General features: G+C 33.8%; 3 protein-coding genes across 6 annotated transcripts; 1 reads left to right on the top strand and 2 right to left on the bottom strand.

The window, feature by feature from the left end:
• Window positions 1-75: 75 nt before the first annotated feature.
• Window positions 76-4,163, bottom strand: LOC108562145 (DNA ligase 1). 2 transcript variants are annotated; one of them, XM_017920363.1, is made up of 12 exons: window positions 4,009-4,163; window positions 3,898-3,945; window positions 3,725-3,805; window positions 3,622-3,665; window positions 3,164-3,565; window positions 2,926-3,034; window positions 2,340-2,736; window positions 1,944-2,212; window positions 1,688-1,889; window positions 1,056-1,262; window positions 555-1,007; window positions 76-497 (listed from the first exon to the last, which is right to left on the bottom strand). In XM_017920363.1, exons 1-12 carry the CDS (start codon window positions 4,026-4,028, stop codon window positions 126-128), a joined length of 2,604 nt encoding a protein of 867 aa, XP_017775852.1. In that variant the 5' UTR covers window positions 4,029-4,163; the 3' UTR covers window positions 76-125. The 2 variants fall into 2 exon arrangements, with proteins under 2 accessions (XP_017775852.1, XP_017775853.1); XM_017920364.1 differs by having other exon boundaries at window positions 3,164-3,562.
• A 489-nt stretch (window positions 4,164-4,652) lies between these two features.
• LOC108562144 (CCR4-NOT transcription complex subunit 3) lies at window positions 4,653-8,342 on the top strand. The gene is made up of 10 exons (XM_017920362.1): window positions 4,653-4,906; window positions 5,197-5,429; window positions 5,492-5,647; window positions 5,711-5,890; window positions 6,023-6,316; window positions 6,701-6,938; window positions 7,009-7,166; window positions 7,219-7,461; window positions 7,518-8,027; window positions 8,092-8,342. Exons 1-10 carry the CDS (start codon window positions 4,882-4,884, stop codon window positions 8,188-8,190), a joined length of 2,136 nt encoding a protein of 711 aa, XP_017775851.1. The 5' UTR covers window positions 4,653-4,881; the 3' UTR covers window positions 8,191-8,342.
• A 609-nt stretch (window positions 8,343-8,951) lies between these two features.
• LOC108562138 (active breakpoint cluster region-related protein) lies at window positions 8,952-14,962 on the bottom strand. Of its 3 annotated transcripts, none has more exons than XM_017920352.1 (14): window positions 14,052-14,962; window positions 13,714-13,958; window positions 13,498-13,661; window positions 13,300-13,444; window positions 13,081-13,240; window positions 12,627-12,731; window positions 12,384-12,563; window positions 11,998-12,324; window positions 11,057-11,179; window positions 10,714-10,902; window positions 9,906-10,654; window positions 9,707-9,846; window positions 9,405-9,648; window positions 8,952-9,345 (listed from the first exon to the last, which is right to left on the bottom strand). In XM_017920352.1, the coding sequence occupies exons 1-14, from the start codon at window positions 14,316-14,318 to the stop codon at window positions 9,141-9,143; spliced, it is 3,243 nt and encodes a 1,080-aa protein (XP_017775841.1). In that variant the 5' UTR covers window positions 14,319-14,962; the 3' UTR covers window positions 8,952-9,140. The 3 variants fall into 3 exon arrangements, with proteins under 3 accessions (XP_017775841.1, XP_017775839.1, XP_017775840.1); XM_017920350.1 differs by having other exon boundaries at window positions 10,714-10,914; window positions 14,052-14,961; XM_017920351.1 differs by having other exon boundaries at window positions 8,953-9,345; window positions 10,714-10,914; window positions 13,714-13,955; window positions 14,052-14,961.
• Window positions 14,963-16,250: the final 1,288 nt, after the last annotated feature.

Here is a 16,250-nt window from a genome sequence, read left to right as displayed (position 1 = left end):
ATAAGTGCAATTAAAAAAAAATCAAACACAGGATGTAATACGAATTAGCATGTATCACATCATGCGATAACATGCATTATGTATTTATTCACACTTATTAACAACTACATAACGATAAAAAAAAACTAATAAAAGTCTTCCTCCAGCGATTTCCCGCCGCCTTGTTGATTTTTAATTTGGTCCTGGTTGGAGTACATGTCGGCCACTTGCTGCGCTGAGGTGGCATCTTCTACGTTCTTGTCGTCTCGAATCCTGATGAAACGTGGAAACCTAAGGGAAATACCCTTTTCAGGATCAACTATGCCCATTGCTGCTCGATGGACTGGCGAGAGGGAGAGATCTGCACATTTTATCTCCCACACTTGAACAGCGTCGAACCAATGGTCAGGCTCGTGAGATGAATCGTAGCGATAGTACGATTTCGGTTCAGAAATTATATGACTCTTCAAGAAATCTGTATGCGTTTGAAGATATTCATCAGTAAAACCGGTTCCAATCTATAACAAACCAAAGTCATTTTTGTACCCATTTATCAAAGTAAAAATAAATCTCACCTTGCAAATGCTTTGGTATTCTTCGTTATCGGCGTCGTAGCAAGCCAATAGAAAACCGCCGTAAGTTCCAGTCCGTTTTCCTTTACCAATATATCCACCAATGACGACTACATCTAGCGTATCTCCAACGCCCTCCAGGTAATCTTTCTTCAACTTTAACCAATTCCGCGACCTCTTGGCAATTTCATATGTGGCATCCTCGTCCAGCGTCTTTACCATCAAACCTTCACAATTACCTTTGACGCTCTCATCCAAGAACTCTTGAACCTCTTCCATCGTCTTGGTGTCCATACTAGTGGCAAAGCACCACTCACCCTCGTACTCTTTGAAATTCTCTTTCAGCAATTCACGCCTATACGAGAATGGTTTCGTAACTAACCGTTCTCCATTTAGGAATAGCAAATCAAACATGAATACGCAAACTTGAACTTTTATATCCTCTTCATTCGCATCCTAAAACCGATTTATAAGTCTACATATTTATATAGTTTCTTCTTTTACCTTCCGTTTCCGCGTACTCAATATTTGGAATGGCAATATTTGTTTCTTTTCCTTATCCCACGCGACAGCTTCGCAATCCAAAATGCAGGACTTAACATTATCAGTCTTACAGTGCACCAAACGAGAAATTATATCGGGATATTTTGAAGTATTGTTCTCTTGATTCCTACTATAAATGCTAACATCACCATTATCATGTATGTGAATCTAAAATAAAACAGTATTTTTGAAGAAATGTAATAACATTATTAATTAAGCAGTAAGCGCAGACAGATATTTACACAGCAAAGGAATATTTTTCTGTAGTGATTTATGATTATAATAGATACATTATTAAAAAACATATTCATTGAACTAAATAATCTTATAAGTTAGCATTACTCAAGTTGTCTTAACTTTCATAACAATACATAACTCAATAGACATCCAACGTTTTAACTATAACCTTTTAAGATGTATCTGTCCTACTAAGAAAATTAGATAAGTTATGTCTCAAGTAATAAATGCAAATAATAATTAGAGAACTATACTTTAAAACCTATAAAATTTATAAAGAATAAATCTTATGGCTACAAATATTTTATGATAGTTATTTAAAAAAAAGGCATATAACAGATATTTGTAATATTTACCTGCGCTCTTTCTCCATCATATTTCCATTCGCATGTGAATCTGAGACCATCGAATCGCTGGAGGACTTCGTGTACGCCTTTTGTCGGATGTGCTAACATAGGTTTGAGTGGAATACCCGGAGTGAGCTTGCAGTATTCGGGAAGCTTTTCGATACCCTCTTTGAGAAGTACAGGTATCATCAGATCATAATTTGGACATTCGCTGTATAATAAAAATAATATATACAAATCTAATTGGATTATTAAATATATTTACCAATAGGTTGTTTTAATTATCAAAGTCATTTCCTCTTGTAAATTCTTGAAAGATTCTGTGGACATTCCTTTAGAAACATTCAATTTTTTAGGTGGATAAGATTGATTCGGTGGCGTCAACGTACAGGCCAGAGCCAACGCTTGCAATACAGATTGTTCCGCTAAGCCTATCCTAAGCTTTCCCGCCAACGATCGGATTAAAAACCGTGCTTCGGAATGTTTACAAGCTACAAACATCGATTGGATTTTCTCTACTTTTTTAGTTTGTGACTGTAATTTCATATCAAATTTAGTGAATGAATATTAATCAATGCTATGTTATTAAGTTGAACATATATATCTTATGTAAATTTCAGTGTTTAATGTTTAGTTAAGTTAGTAATGTTAATATTCTTACAGAATGTCCGGTCATTTTCGCTATATCTTTGAGCTTGTCGAAGACACCACGAACATACAGCGGAGCCGGTTGAAATATCATACGCTGATTACTTTTTGAGCGTTCGGCCACGATTCCAAGATCACCCACTTCTTGGGCATCCGCTTTTATTTGTGCCACAGTTCTTCCAGTACTCTGCGCTATTGCTTTCATCAGTGATGTTTCGGCAATTCCCAATTCAATTCCCTCGTATGCTGGGGCTAATTTGTTCAAACATAGGTAGACACTCGGCAATAAGTCATCTGGGGTCAAAACCAGAACAGATCGGAAGAAATTACTTAAGATCTCAATCATCTTTAATCGAGCTGACACGTTTTCTATCTCTTCCAGGGACCTAGCTAACGCCATATAAGGTACCCTAAAATTATGGATATTAATTAGAAAATAGGCAAACATATTTGTGATTGAAAAAATATATTTTACTTAATTTATTTTAAGAAATAGATACCATAAACATAATTAAGAATATTATTATCTTATATAATGTAATAAATAAATTAGAAAAAGTAAACAATGAATAAAATTGAAAAAATAAAATAAAACTCACTTTTGTCCATGTTGCCATGTAGCACATTCAATTGGATCATATTTTCCCAATGTTGGATTATAATCAACTCCACTAACATTAGTATCAGTTTTTGTTTTTGAATTTCCTTCTATAAAAATTATATTATTAGTTATTGCTAACTGATGTTGCAATTTATAGTTGGCAAATAAAGCCTCCACTTTGTAACAAGTTATTTTTGTACAATTTGGAGCTCTAAAAAGAAAATTAAATAACTTACTGAAAAAATCAAGCATGGATTTCTTTTCAACTTCAGGTTCTTTCTTAACCACAACATCCTTTGTTTCTTGTTTTTTAGGACTCTCAACTTCATCTGAACTGTAGTCAGATTCAATTACATGTTGCTTCTTCTTCTTTGCTTTTAAATTTTCAGCTTCTTTCTTAAAGAAAACTTCCAATTTCTTTTCCTTCTTTGGACTCTCTTTTTTAATGAGAACTTCATCTTCACTGCTATCAGAGTTAATGAGACGATGCTTGTTTTTCTTCTTTTCAGATCTAAGTGGAGCATTTTTAATAGACAAATTACTATCACTGCTGTTATTGTCTACATCTTTTTCAGTAGTTTTAATAATATTTTGAACTGAATCAGGCAATACTTTCACAGTTTTTTGTCTTTTTGCTGCTAAACAAATAGAATATCTTATTAAATATTCATTATAACATTACAATAAAACTTACAATTCTTTTTATTTGTTAATTCTTTTTGGGTATTCTTAGTAGGCCTAAAATAATTAAAAACAGCATTAATTGTAAATATTATAAGAAACATTTAAATACTTACATATTTTCTTCATTGTCATCTACACTGCTGGATTCTCTAGTTCTCTTTAATTGGTGTGAAGATACCTTAGCAATTGAAGCTCTAGTTTGATATAAAGGAAAGTTGGGGTTTAAAATTTTGATACAGACTCTTCTCAGAAACATATCAATTTTTAGAGTAACTCAATTACATACCCATAACTTGTTGTTGAATCCTTTGGTGTGACCCTAATAAAGAAGGACCTACAAATAATAATTTTTACTTTAATAACACTATAAAAAAACACATTCAATATAATCACTCACGTTATGCTCCTTTGTGCCATGTTTATAAAATATAACTATCAATAACTATTATTACTAATTTACTCATAACACATAAAATATCAAATTTGTCAAAGCCGAGCGATCTTTCCGCCAAATATTTTAAGTACAAAATGTCAATGAAAATGTCTTTACAACAGGGATCCACAATATAAAAAGAAATTTAGGGGTAGCCAACTGTAACTGCGCAAAGATTTGATATGATTATTATTTCAGTTAAAATTTAAAGTAATTACTCGTAATTACTTCGTACATATGCGAGCAGCTATATCGCAAGGAGGATTGGGCAACCTTAGTTTGATGATAGATAATTATGTTGCCAAGTCTTTTGTTTCCATAAAAAATAATTAGTACATTCCATTCATCATAGTTTAGAATTTAACATTCCACCTATTTGTGAATCTAAAGCAAATAAATAATATAATTACTAATAGTAAATAAAATGTTTATTGTATAGCCAGACAGATAATCTGTATTATATTTTGTTTTAGATTTCGTGTATGATTTGACGATCTGATAAGATTTGATAAAGATATGCATTTTTTTTGTTTTGAAGAGAAAGTGCAGTTGGTATGATTCACACAAGTGAATGCCGAAAAGGGTAACATAAAGAAACGTATTTTTTAAAGTTGGTATTAACGTACATTAGAACATAGACGGATAAGTTTAGAGTTCTGTTGTTTTGCAAATTTTATATTATTAAGACAAAACTAAAGGTAAAATCTGAACGCGCTGACGAAAACCGGTGCCGTGCTGATATTAACTCGTTTGCATGTGATCCCAGGGCTTCACTTTGTGAATGTGGTCGCAAAGACATATTATGTGGTTATATTGACAAAAAAATATTTCACAGTAATGGCTGCATCCAGAAAATTACAAGGTGAGAAATAAATAAGTCAATTGAAAAGCAATAGGAAATCTGGTCATATTTGAATTTGGCCTTTCCATTGCAGTTATTATGATTATGCCTTATGTTCATACTGAAGCATCTTTTTTTAAGACCACTGAATTAGCCCATTTATACCAACATGTCAAGATTAAATTTTATCATTAATTGACATTTTACTAGTTGCAATAAACAAATGTTTATGTAAATATTCCAGACAAATTGATATATTTCTATCCTATAAGTATATGTGCAGCTTATTAAACTGGTCCCATTTGTTTCAGGTGAAATTGATCGATGTCTAAAGAAAGTAACAGAAGGGGTTGAGACTTTTGAAGACATTTGGCAAAAAGTTCACAATGCTACAAATAGCAATCAAAAAGAAAAGTATGAGGCCGACCTCAAGAAGGAAATCAAGAAACTGCAGAGGCTACGAGATCAAATCAAAAGTTGGATTGCCTCTGGAGAAATCAAAGACAAAAGTGTCCTCATGGATAATAGAAAACTAATAGAAACTGTAAGTTTCCTACACATAAGCAGAATATTTTCCAATTGCATATCTATATTGTTGCATTTTAGCAAATGGAAAGGTTTAAAGTTGTAGAGAGAGAGACCAAAACAAAGGCATATTCTAAGGAGGGTTTGGGTGCTGCACAAAAGCTGGACCCAGCACAAAAGGAAAGGGAGGAGATTCAGAATTGGCTTGTCAATTCCATTGATAGTTTAAACATACAGGTAAGGTTCATTTTATTTTTTTATTATCATGAGCATGAGTAAAATTAATTTAATTCATTTTAGTATGATTCATTTGAGAGTGAAATTGAGTCTCTAACAGTGAATAAGAAGAAAAAGTTGGATAAGGATAAGCAGGAGAGGGTGGATGAGTGTAAGCTGAGGCTTGAACGACATAGATTTCATATAAGGAAATTGGAAACATTGTTGAGAATGTTGGATAATATGTCAGTGGAAGTTTCACAGGTACCCTTTCTTTTTTCTATTCATCTAACCTAGAAAAGACTGTAACATAACCTAAATAAGAGGTGTGAGGGGGGGACTTGTTGATCAATTCAGATGTGTCAAATTAAATAGTATACTCATTTTCTGTTTTAGATCAAGGACATTAAGGATGATGTAGAATTTTACATTGAGTCTAACCAGGATCCTGATTTTGAAGAGAATGAGTACATTTATGATGATATTATTGGTTTAGATGAAGTGGAATTGTCAGGTGTTGGATTGCCGTCATCTGCAACAACAGACAGTAACGAAACAGGAGGAACACCAACGTCTATCATATCGTCGTCACCATTAGCTTCACCCTTACCGGTAGCTCCTCCTTATAATCATTCCAGTGATAGTTCTAATGAAGACAAGAAGAATGCCACATATAAGGACATACCCAAGGTAAGGCAATTTTTATTTTTATGCTGAATGGTTTTTGTACTTGATAATATAAAAAAAATGGTATATACATTTTAACTAAAATAGAAATTCAAATAAGATAATTTTTTTTCACGACAAAATTTATAGTGTATGATTTATTTTTAATAGTATCATTTTGTGTATTGTCCAGTGTTCAATTTAATGATGTTATTTGACAAAGTGTAGCTACTGATATTTTAATTTAATACAATTATTTATTATAAAGATATAATACATTTATATAGAGATTTCATCTATAAATTTCTTTAAATTGATTTGTTAGCAATATGTATAAAAAAAGGAAATTTAAAGTAGGATAAAATAAGATAATATCAAAAATGTTATGTCATTTATCTCTTTTTGCAGCCCATCAAACCTCAGGCTGTGAGAGCCTCAAGTACAACTATGAACAGTAGTACGAATTCCATTTTGAATACAAGTGGAAACAGTACGACTTCGACAACACCAAACAATAAACCCGTGTTGATAAGCAGTACGCCGAGTAAACCGGCAAGAGATACAAACGGCTCGCCCGTGGTTCAGGTTCATCCAGGTAACTTTGCTGCAGTTGCGGCGAATAATCCCACTTCCAAAGTGAACACTTGTAAGTGGCTTGAAAACAGTAGCAGTATTAATTAGTATTATATATGTTATATCGTACATTTTTTTTTCAGCTACGAGTTCTGAAAGTGTTTCGTCGTCTGTGATATTGACAAATAATAATCAGACAGTGACACAGGTTCTTGTTCCAAGCATACAAAACACCAATAACAACAATAATAATAGTAGCAGTAATGTACATCATCCGCCTACAACGCAAACCACCCTACAGGTATACTGAAAAACTTATTTAGAACTTTTTCTTGACTCATTTTAAATTGCAGTTGAACCAACAGAATAGTTTAACAAATATAGTTCAAAAACCTGCCAGCTTCAATGAAGTACATACTCAGAATAACTGCTCAAGTCCGGTATCTAGTGTTAGTAGTAGAACATCTCCAATGCCTAACCCTGATTCAACAACTGGATCACAAATTATGCCAGTACTTCAACATCAACAGCAGCAACAACAATTGCTACAACAGCAGCAGCAACCTGCAATGAACGGACCTACTTTCGATAACAAAGTAATTAAAAGTGCTATTGTGATTTATATCGTTTTAATACAAATTAATGTGTGTAGATGCCTGACATGTCGTTGAAGTCTATGGCGCAGCAAGCAATAGATCGAGCTGGTTTGGACAGCAGCAATCAGGTGATGTTGGATACGAACAAAACGCAACCTTCTGTCAAATCGGAAGCGTGTATACCGCCTTTACTGGGCGTGGCGCCTCTGGGGGCCGTACCATTGCAGAAAGAACACCAGTCTCAGTTCCAGATGATGGAATCAGCTTTTTACCATATGCCGCAGCCATCAGATTCTGAGCGATTACGAACGTATCTGCCCAGGAACCAATGTTCGACGCCCGTGTATTATATCCAACAACCATTGCCACAGTCGGACACTTTGGAATTTTACCAACGGTTAGGAACAGAAACCTTATTCTTTGTCTTTTATTATATGGAAGGCACGAAAGCACAGTTCTTGGCAGCTAAAGCTCTTAAAAAACAAAGCTGGCGCTTCCATACGAAATACATGATGTGGTTCCAGAGACACGAGGAGCCAAAAACTATCAATGAGGACTACGAGCAGGTGCGTGCTACAAAATATTATTATTCATCAACGATATTAACATATGCGAACCGAATTTTTGCAGGGGACGTATATTTATTTCGATTACGAAAAATGGGGTCAACGAAAGAAGGAAGGCTTTACATTCGAATATAAGTACTTAGAAGATAGAGACCTGAACTGAAAAGTTGATAAGCGAACGTCATGCAATATGTTTAATTTCCTATTCTGTCGATTAATTATCGATGAATATCGAGGATGATCTTTTTTACTACATTAAATTGTACAAATTTTAAACCTTATTATATTAATATATATTAATGGTGTTGCATTTATTTTCACTGTCATTTATTTACACCTCTATATAAAATATAACTGTTGCAGGGTAATAAATTTAAAATAATTCTTGTATAGTCCATTTAAAAAGGTGAATATCATTAATTGCAGCTGTTTTAAACATATTAACTATTTTTTAGTCTAATCGAAAGTATCCTCATTATGAAATGAATGTGCATGTACATAACACATCAAACACTAATTATCTTTTTATTATGTTCTTAAGTGTTAAATGCGAGAATTAAGAATGACGTTGATGTTTGTAATAATCTAGTTGTAAATTTATTGTTTGTACTTAATTGATTTGATTGTTGTGTAAGGATGAATGCAAAATGAATATATACATATATATTATTTCAATATATTTTATAAATATTTATATATACAAAAAACACATACATACATTCAAAATTGACTTTTTTCGGACGAAAAAAAGATAATAATTTAGATGCAAAAATCAATCAAAATAATTAAAAACTAAATAGGTACACGAATACTTTCATATTTTTCTTTCTGGTTCAAAAACAAATATATAAACAAATGAAACAAAAAGATAATACAATCATTACACAAGAAGTCAATTACGTAATTTTAATCATATAATAATACGTTTTGTATTTTTTGTTTTAACCACTCCTCATTTCTTTATAAACTTACCTACAAGCTATTTTAAAAAAATGCATTAATATGGAAGGTATAAAGTATTACATATTATAGTTAATAATAACTGCAATTATCAGTTCTATTTTATGTAGCAGTAGTACGATTGGTAAAATAATTGTTTGAAGGCAACTAGTGTCAACAGTCCTTCCTGAAGTTGGAATTCAAATCCTGCAGGAAACAGTACAGAATTCCAGCCTGTGCCATCACGTCTACAGTTTCTGATGCTAAATGATTTTTCTGCTTGTTGTCCAATTTGCAGCTGGATCGCAACAAGGTTGGCCCGAAAACGGTAGCCAAATTATGTAACGACATCTTGTTCTCATTCTCATGTTGGTAAACTCTAGTAACATAAATGCATATTTAAATAACATGAACCGTTTTCATTGTTAATAAACTCACCGTATAAGATGCTCCAGGATAAAATCTATAGTGGCTTTGTTTTCCTTTGGCAATTTCTTGGAAATATCTCGTAGAAGATCAGTCCGTTTAGTTAAATTTTCATTGCTATTAAAAGCCTCTAAAAGTGATGGATACAGTGTGTCCGTATACAGGGCCTCCGGTAGCTCACGAAGATAAGTCCTCAGGATACCGGTAACCGAATGTATATCTACCTCCTTCAGCAACTGTTCTGCTTCGTATGGATCTGTAAATAATAAAGTGTAATTATATTATCGACATTATAAACGTAAAAAGTAACATACTTGTTTCAAAGGACTTCCTTAATTTGCCCAAGTCCGATGCGGATCCAGACACTCTGTAGATACCAACTTCGGACATACCACGTCTTTCCGCTTCTCTCACGCAAGATGAAACAATGAATGGGATGTCCCGTTTTTGTCGCCTAAAATTAATATAGATTAACGGAGGCTTAAAACATATATTCAGACGAGATCTAATTACTTGCAAATCTGTGAAATTTTCTCGCCAAAAAGTGGACCAGCTTTGCTAGGGACACGTCTATTCGGCGACACCTCATAAGGGATGTACTTAAGACCAATCCTCAACTCACAACCGTTGATCTTTAGTTTTTTTTCAGTCGTATTCTGATGCAACCACTGCCTGCTTAGCTGTTGAGTGTGTTTCCCAAATAATGTAGATTGCGTTCCGGTGTCCCTATAGACCAATATCCTTAGATTTTCGCAGCCTTCTAGATCAATAATAAAATTTTCATTCCATTGCGGTGAATTCGACTTGCATGACATTTTGGTTTTGGCCTTGCGGAAGAAGTGGCCGTAGAAGTCGACCTCGATACATATGTACACGTCTGCAGCATACTCCAAACCTTGCAAGTCGAAAACGGTGATGTGCAGATCGCCTACGAGCAGACTTTCATCGTGGCCGCTGCGCAACAAGTACGAACCCATGTTCGTTTTCAAGTACGTCCTGCAGGCCGTTATCCACCCTTGAAGATCTAGCATACTAAAGCTTGCACTGGGTGCCGGCGGTCTGCTGGTCTTCTGTAAGGTCTTTATGGTTTCTACCCATTGCGTCCGCTCAAACTCTGATGACAGGAAGAAAGTGTACTGTTTGGGCTGATTGCGATGTTTAATTCTGAATATCAAATTTGGAGAGACCAAGACCAATTGGCTCTCCAGTTCCAGGAGGCGTTTACGCAGCTTATCAGTACTGCCACGACCCAGGCGACTTTTCTGAACATACAATAATTAAAGATTAGATACAACAAAATTATTATGTATAATGAAAATACCTTGTCTTCTCCAACCTTCTCATCTTGTCTCAAATTATCACGAGTATTCGATGCTTGTGATTTTAAACTGACCAACTCGGTGGTTGGAACTTCGTGAGGATTGGCAGTTGATTCTTCGAGGATTAAAATTTCTTCAACGGGTATAAACCATTTCAACTCAAATGTGTATTTTTCGTTTCTACCCGATGACTGAAATAAAACCTATTCATGAAACAACAGGAAACCAAATAAGTAAAAATTAAACTCAAAATAAAAATCTACTAAAAAAATATTAATCAAATTATACAAACAAAAAGCAGAAAATTGCTAGTATTCAAATAAAGATAAAATTTTAATTAATTACCTTATATTTAGCGCATGCTATGACATCATTGAACAGGAATAGGTGCCTCAATTTGCGTGAGTTCTCGACGAATTCGACGATGAACGAATTTTTGACTAGACGACGTTGTGCCCTGTCGTTGGCCTAGAATAATTAGAGAAGAGTTGATTATTTGGAAACTTTTTGCTGCGGATACTTTCAGGTAGAAGAAGGAACAATCGCAGACAATGTTCTCGTAAATGAAGGCCTTATCCTTTTTTACGCGAAAACATGAAGAAAACACCGACAGGCTCATGATGAAGGCGCCGCGCGCGAAAACTATTGACAATTAATAACTAATACAAATAATAAAGCAACACTTCCTGTGTTTAACGTTGGTAAAAACAAAGAAGAGAGGAAAAATAACACTTTCCAAGTGGGTCATATATGTGAACTAAACCGCGCGCACATTTTTAAACTGAATCCAAATTAATCAATTATTATTCCCCGCGCGTACATCCTATGCTCGACAAAATAAATTAAGCTTTGGGGCTACACATAATACCGACTAATTAATGGACGGTCAACGTTAATTGGCATTCAACCACGTACACTTTTCTCTGTTATCCTTTTATTGGCAAATCTCCAACAATAAAAAGCAGAACCACTACAATCGATGAGTAAGTGCAAATGGAGGAAATCAGTTGAATGAATATCACTTATTTACATTTACAATATACAAACCAGACAACACACAACTTTTACGCACAATACGATGTCACAGCTATCTTATAATGGATAGCATCGGAAGTTAAAATTATAAAAACAAAACAATAATAAGTGAAAACAATGACTTACTACGTCATTGAAATAAACATGATGAATGAAAACGTACGAGCATTCTATAAATAAATCATTTTGCACTTTTGTACAAGAGTCTGGATAAAAGCAATCATATTAAATTTCATTTATAGAAAACTTACAGGGAACATGGATTTGGTTTGGATCATGTTGAATTGGTCCAAAAACTTCTGCGTAATCTCGAGGGCCTCGCAAAACGAATTGTAATCTGGTGAGGAATCAGGCGTGTACTTCAACAGATCGTGAAGTACCATCGCGTTTTTCTGCACCCTTGCAACCGGCTTATGCAAAAGATCCTCCAGCGAAATAGGCTGACCGGATAGGTTCTTGCATGTGATGTTCCTCGATATATCGGCGAAACGAGTGTTAGCGCTGCTGCACTTTTTAGCGGTGTCAACAGCCCTGCCATAATTACTCAAAAAAGCACCGTATAACTCTAAATTCTGCGCCTACAATACAATTTGAAAATCAAGAGCGTCCAAATAATTAATAATAAGAAGATATTTACCATGAATTTAAAACTATCTCCTACTCTGGTATCCCATTTGTTAGAATGTCTTTTCAGGCTCTCAAGAAAATTGGTATGCAATTCGTGGAGTTCAGGAATTTTGTAAAAAATCGTATTAAACTCGTCCAAAGATATTACTGGTTGCGATGTATTCAGTGTTCCTTTGATTGCTTTCATATACTGATCATAAAAATAAATATTTCAATATAAAGAACAATAAAATCAATAATAATTTTTAATTACCGTAATAAAAACAAATAGCCATTCGACATATGTGGATTCACTGTCTATGATATTAATCAAAAGACTTTTATACATTGATGATTTTCCATCACCCCTCTCGGAATCCTGAAAACAAATATATAATTAAAAATATTTAGTTTATTGGTTTCACTTTTTTCTCCTCCATATACAATTTACTTCCTTTACAAATTATACTTTCTTTTTCTAAACACATTTCCTTGTGTTTTTCTTCGTCGCACATTTATTTCATAAAAATATCAATGAACCAATATTTTATATTCTATAAAATGACGTCAAAGATATGACAATTATTTAAAAATTATACAAATCATGTGGTTTTCAAAAAAGAACATGCGGGTTTTTGTTGGAAGAATTATTTTAAAAATATTTTTAGATATACACAAATTATTTAATGTTCTTAATTTAACAGACTACGTTAAGAAAACTGACATACCGTAAAACTGATTTGGCTAAACTTCCTTCTAGTCGCTGGCGTTGATGACTCTAAGGAACTAGAGCTTGCGTACGAACCGTTGTCATTATTCCTCCTCAAAGGAATATCTTCTTGATACATTTGTTCATCTTCATCACTATCGTGACTCATGTTGCTCTTGCTAAAAATCGTTTGTTATTATATATTTAAAATAAAGAGTACACAAGAGAAAATACTTACTGAATAAAATATTCGATATTCACGTAATTGGATTGTGGTTCCGGCGATTGTGGCTCGGGGCCAACGCTTTGCAGCGATGCGTGTTTTGCGTGCAGTGGTAGAGTACTCGAATTCGAGAAAACATTTTCAGTGCTCGAACCAATACCTAGACAGATTATCATTATAATATATATTTGACATTGGTAAAATTAAGTTTACTTTTGATTAGAGCTTCATCAGTGTCTGTGGCCACAACATCATAATAAGGTTCATCAGCTGGTGATAATTGCTCACTGGAAGAGCGGATTGATTCTGCACTAGCACTCCTGGATGGGCCTTCTTCTCTCAACGAGTTAGCTCTAAACTTGGGCTTAAGTGGTGGTCTGAAATTAACAGAATATAGATGTTGTTGATGGTTATGTTGTCTAGTCTTACATTGGTGGATGCTTGCTTGGTGATGATGAAACTGTAGTGTTTTTAATCCCGTTAACTTCAATTACAGTCACAAAACTGCTGGGATCATTATTCGAAGTGTCACTTTTGGTGGGTTCACTAGTTTTCCTTTGCAGTGATGCTGATTTGAATGATGTCAATTCACTAATGCACTTGTTAACTGAAGTCTCTGTGTCTGGTGACTCACAGGGTGGTGCAGTCGGTACTATATTATCATCAGGTTTCTGCTGGGTGGTAAAAAGGTAAAAATATTATAAATAAGTTAAATGAAACAAAAAAACGTTATATAGATTAGATTAGTTGTTACTGTAATTATTTACATTAGATAAAGAGTCAGTATCTATCTGGCCAGCAGGATTTTCCTCAAAATCAGTCTTTTTTTCCACCTTCTTCTCTTCAATGTCAGAGAGGAGCCTCTCCAGATACTCCACATAGATGATCTCCTTGTCCAGTTCCTCCTTCAGCAGTCTCACTTTGTGTTTGTGCTTCTCAAGATTCGCTCTGATATCTTCCTCCCAAGCACTGGGCAACGCACTCTCCGGGAACCGTTGCGACCAGACTTGCTGAAAATCACCAAACACGCTCATTTTCAATTGTTTATTCGTCGAAGACAATGACCATCGTATGTACACTCGTTCGTATTTATTGCGGAACCATGTAAACAGTGTAAACACCCATAAAAACTTTAATCTATTTGCAATTTGACGCGACTGATGAATGACAGTTCACGTCCATCCCCCCAGTAAGTACACCCAAATCCAAACGCAGCGTAGCGCAGGATGCAATGCAGCCAAGTTCGAAACAACTTCACGTCGAAAAGATAAACCGTCGTTTATGCGTTTCAGCGCTTATCACGAACTGTGATTAATGATTATAATTAGATCACGCTCATAGCCTCATGAAAATAATACCGCCTCGTCCACACCTATCGACGCACAATATTATCTTAACCAATCTCTATGTAAACGCGTACAAGTCAAGTATTATCCACACTCGCAGCTATGTGACTCGCATTGCAATTAAAATTACTTCATTATGTATGCGTTTGGAAAGCTATTTTCGCTAAATAAAGATTTCCTCCTGCGACGTGGGATGATAGCACTATTTTTTTTAAATTTCATTTACTGTTAATTACATTCACTCGTGACTAAATTAATTGCATAATTCTGTATGACTTTGTATCACAACAATTCACAGATTTAATGCCAAACACTTGCGCCAGTAATATTTGAAATGATGTTGTATCGCCCTGAAATAGTACATTACATTATGTAATATTAAGCTACAAATGCATTATTGGTTGTCTAACAATGCTCATTTAACTCATGGGCACTCAATATTCTAAGGAAGATATCAATATTTAAATTTAAAATTAAATTGACCAGTAAATATGTTTCATGACATAAATAACTGAGATAGGAAATCTCTGGCATACAGTATATTTAGAATAAATACAAATTTAAAAAAATATCTAAAATCTAATACACAAATTACACTAAAACTGACAAAGAAATTAAATAGAATCAATATATTTATTATGATTTTTTTTATTACAAATATTTACTTAAAGTAAATAAAATAAAAATAGTCTTATGTGTACGCCGCAGTTTAGTTTGAGTAACAAGGCGCATATCGAATTAAAAAATATATAACAAGTTTTAAGAAAATACATTCAAATACTGTCAAATCTTTGTATATATATACGTTACAATGTACAATTAACAAACGTTTAATAAGTACTACGTTAACAGATCATTACAAAATAAATGAGACTGGGCGTAAATGTAAATTAAAATATCTTTGAATTTCTTCTAAACATTCTACCAATATTAATCTTCCAAGAACAATTAAAAAGGTTCAAACGGTTCAAACCCTAACGACCTCCCACATAGATAGCAATCTGGTATGATGTATTTTATATACTCGTGAACAATACTTGTTTTTGTGAAGTTTATGAACAAATTTAAGTTTCTTCTAACAAAAAAAGATTTTATGTATTTTTTATGTTTATGTGCAATAAATATTTTTTATTAAATAAAGCGTATAACTAAATTGAAAACGTAAAGGTGCATATTCCATATATCTGTTCAGTAGGATTGACCATGATAGATATCAGTGGTCGGCGGTGACTTTTCAACGAGAGGATATTATACAAAATCACTGAGTAGATACAGAAATTCAACATAATTTTGTCTATTCCCTAATTCGTGACGCTCAAAATATCCTCGCAATGGTAGTTTTTATTATGTGAAAAAACAGATATCGTTTATAAATATCGATTTCGATATTACATTGTAATATTTTCTTTAAATTATCCACTAAAAAAATATACGAGCTCCCTTTCCATTTTTTTATAATTGTACAGTAGAGCATATTTACGATTGAGATCATTCGTGCCTCTTGCATGCTTCTCTGATGTTTATTATATACAGTTACGACTTCCGTGAACGAAATTATCGGTCATTTTTTTTTACTCGGAAGTTGCATATTAAGATTATAACTAAAATCCGACAGGTTGA

This window comes from Nicrophorus vespilloides, unplaced genomic scaffold (genome assembly GCF_001412225.1).
Source record: "Nicrophorus vespilloides isolate i.1.1-1 unplaced genomic scaffold, Nicve_v1.0, whole genome shotgun sequence".
NCBI classification, from domain to species: domain Eukaryota; kingdom Metazoa; phylum Arthropoda; class Insecta; order Coleoptera; family Silphidae; genus Nicrophorus; species Nicrophorus vespilloides.
Note: the sequence above shows the minus strand (reverse complement) of the source record. Positions and strands in the feature narration are given on the sequence as shown.

Coding starts and splice junctions, on each gene's coding strand:
- LOC108562145 (XM_017920363.1), bottom strand. CDS start 4,028: ATGGCACAAAGGAGCATAAC. Junction 3,566..3,621: donor ATTAACAAATAAAAAGAATT/GTAAGTTTTATT, acceptor CTATTTGTTTAG/CAGCAAAAAGACAAAAAACT. Junction 2,213..2,339: donor CGAAAATGACCGGACATTCT/GTAAGAATATTA, acceptor ATGAAATTACAG/TCACAAACTAAAAAAGTAGA.
- LOC108562144 (XM_017920362.1), top strand. CDS start 4,882: ATGGCTGCATCCAGAAAATTACAAG. Junction 6,317..6,700: donor CATATAAGGACATACCCAAG/GTAAGGCAATTT, acceptor CTCTTTTTGCAG/CCCATCAAACCTCAGGCTGT. Junction 8,028..8,091: donor TCAATGAGGACTACGAGCAG/GTGCGTGCTACA, acceptor GAATTTTTGCAG/GGGACGTATATTTATTTCGA.
- LOC108562138 (XM_017920350.1), bottom strand. CDS start 14,318: ATGAGCGTGTTTGGTGATTTTCAGCAAGTCTGGTCGCAACGGTTCCCG. Junction 12,732..13,080: donor TTAGCCAAATCAGTTTTACG/GTATGTCAGTTT, acceptor ATTTGTTTTCAG/GATTCCGAGAGGGGTGATGG. Junction 9,847..9,905: donor AAAATTTCACAGATTTGCAA/GTAATTAGATCT, acceptor TATTAATTTTAG/GCGACAAAAACGGGACATCC.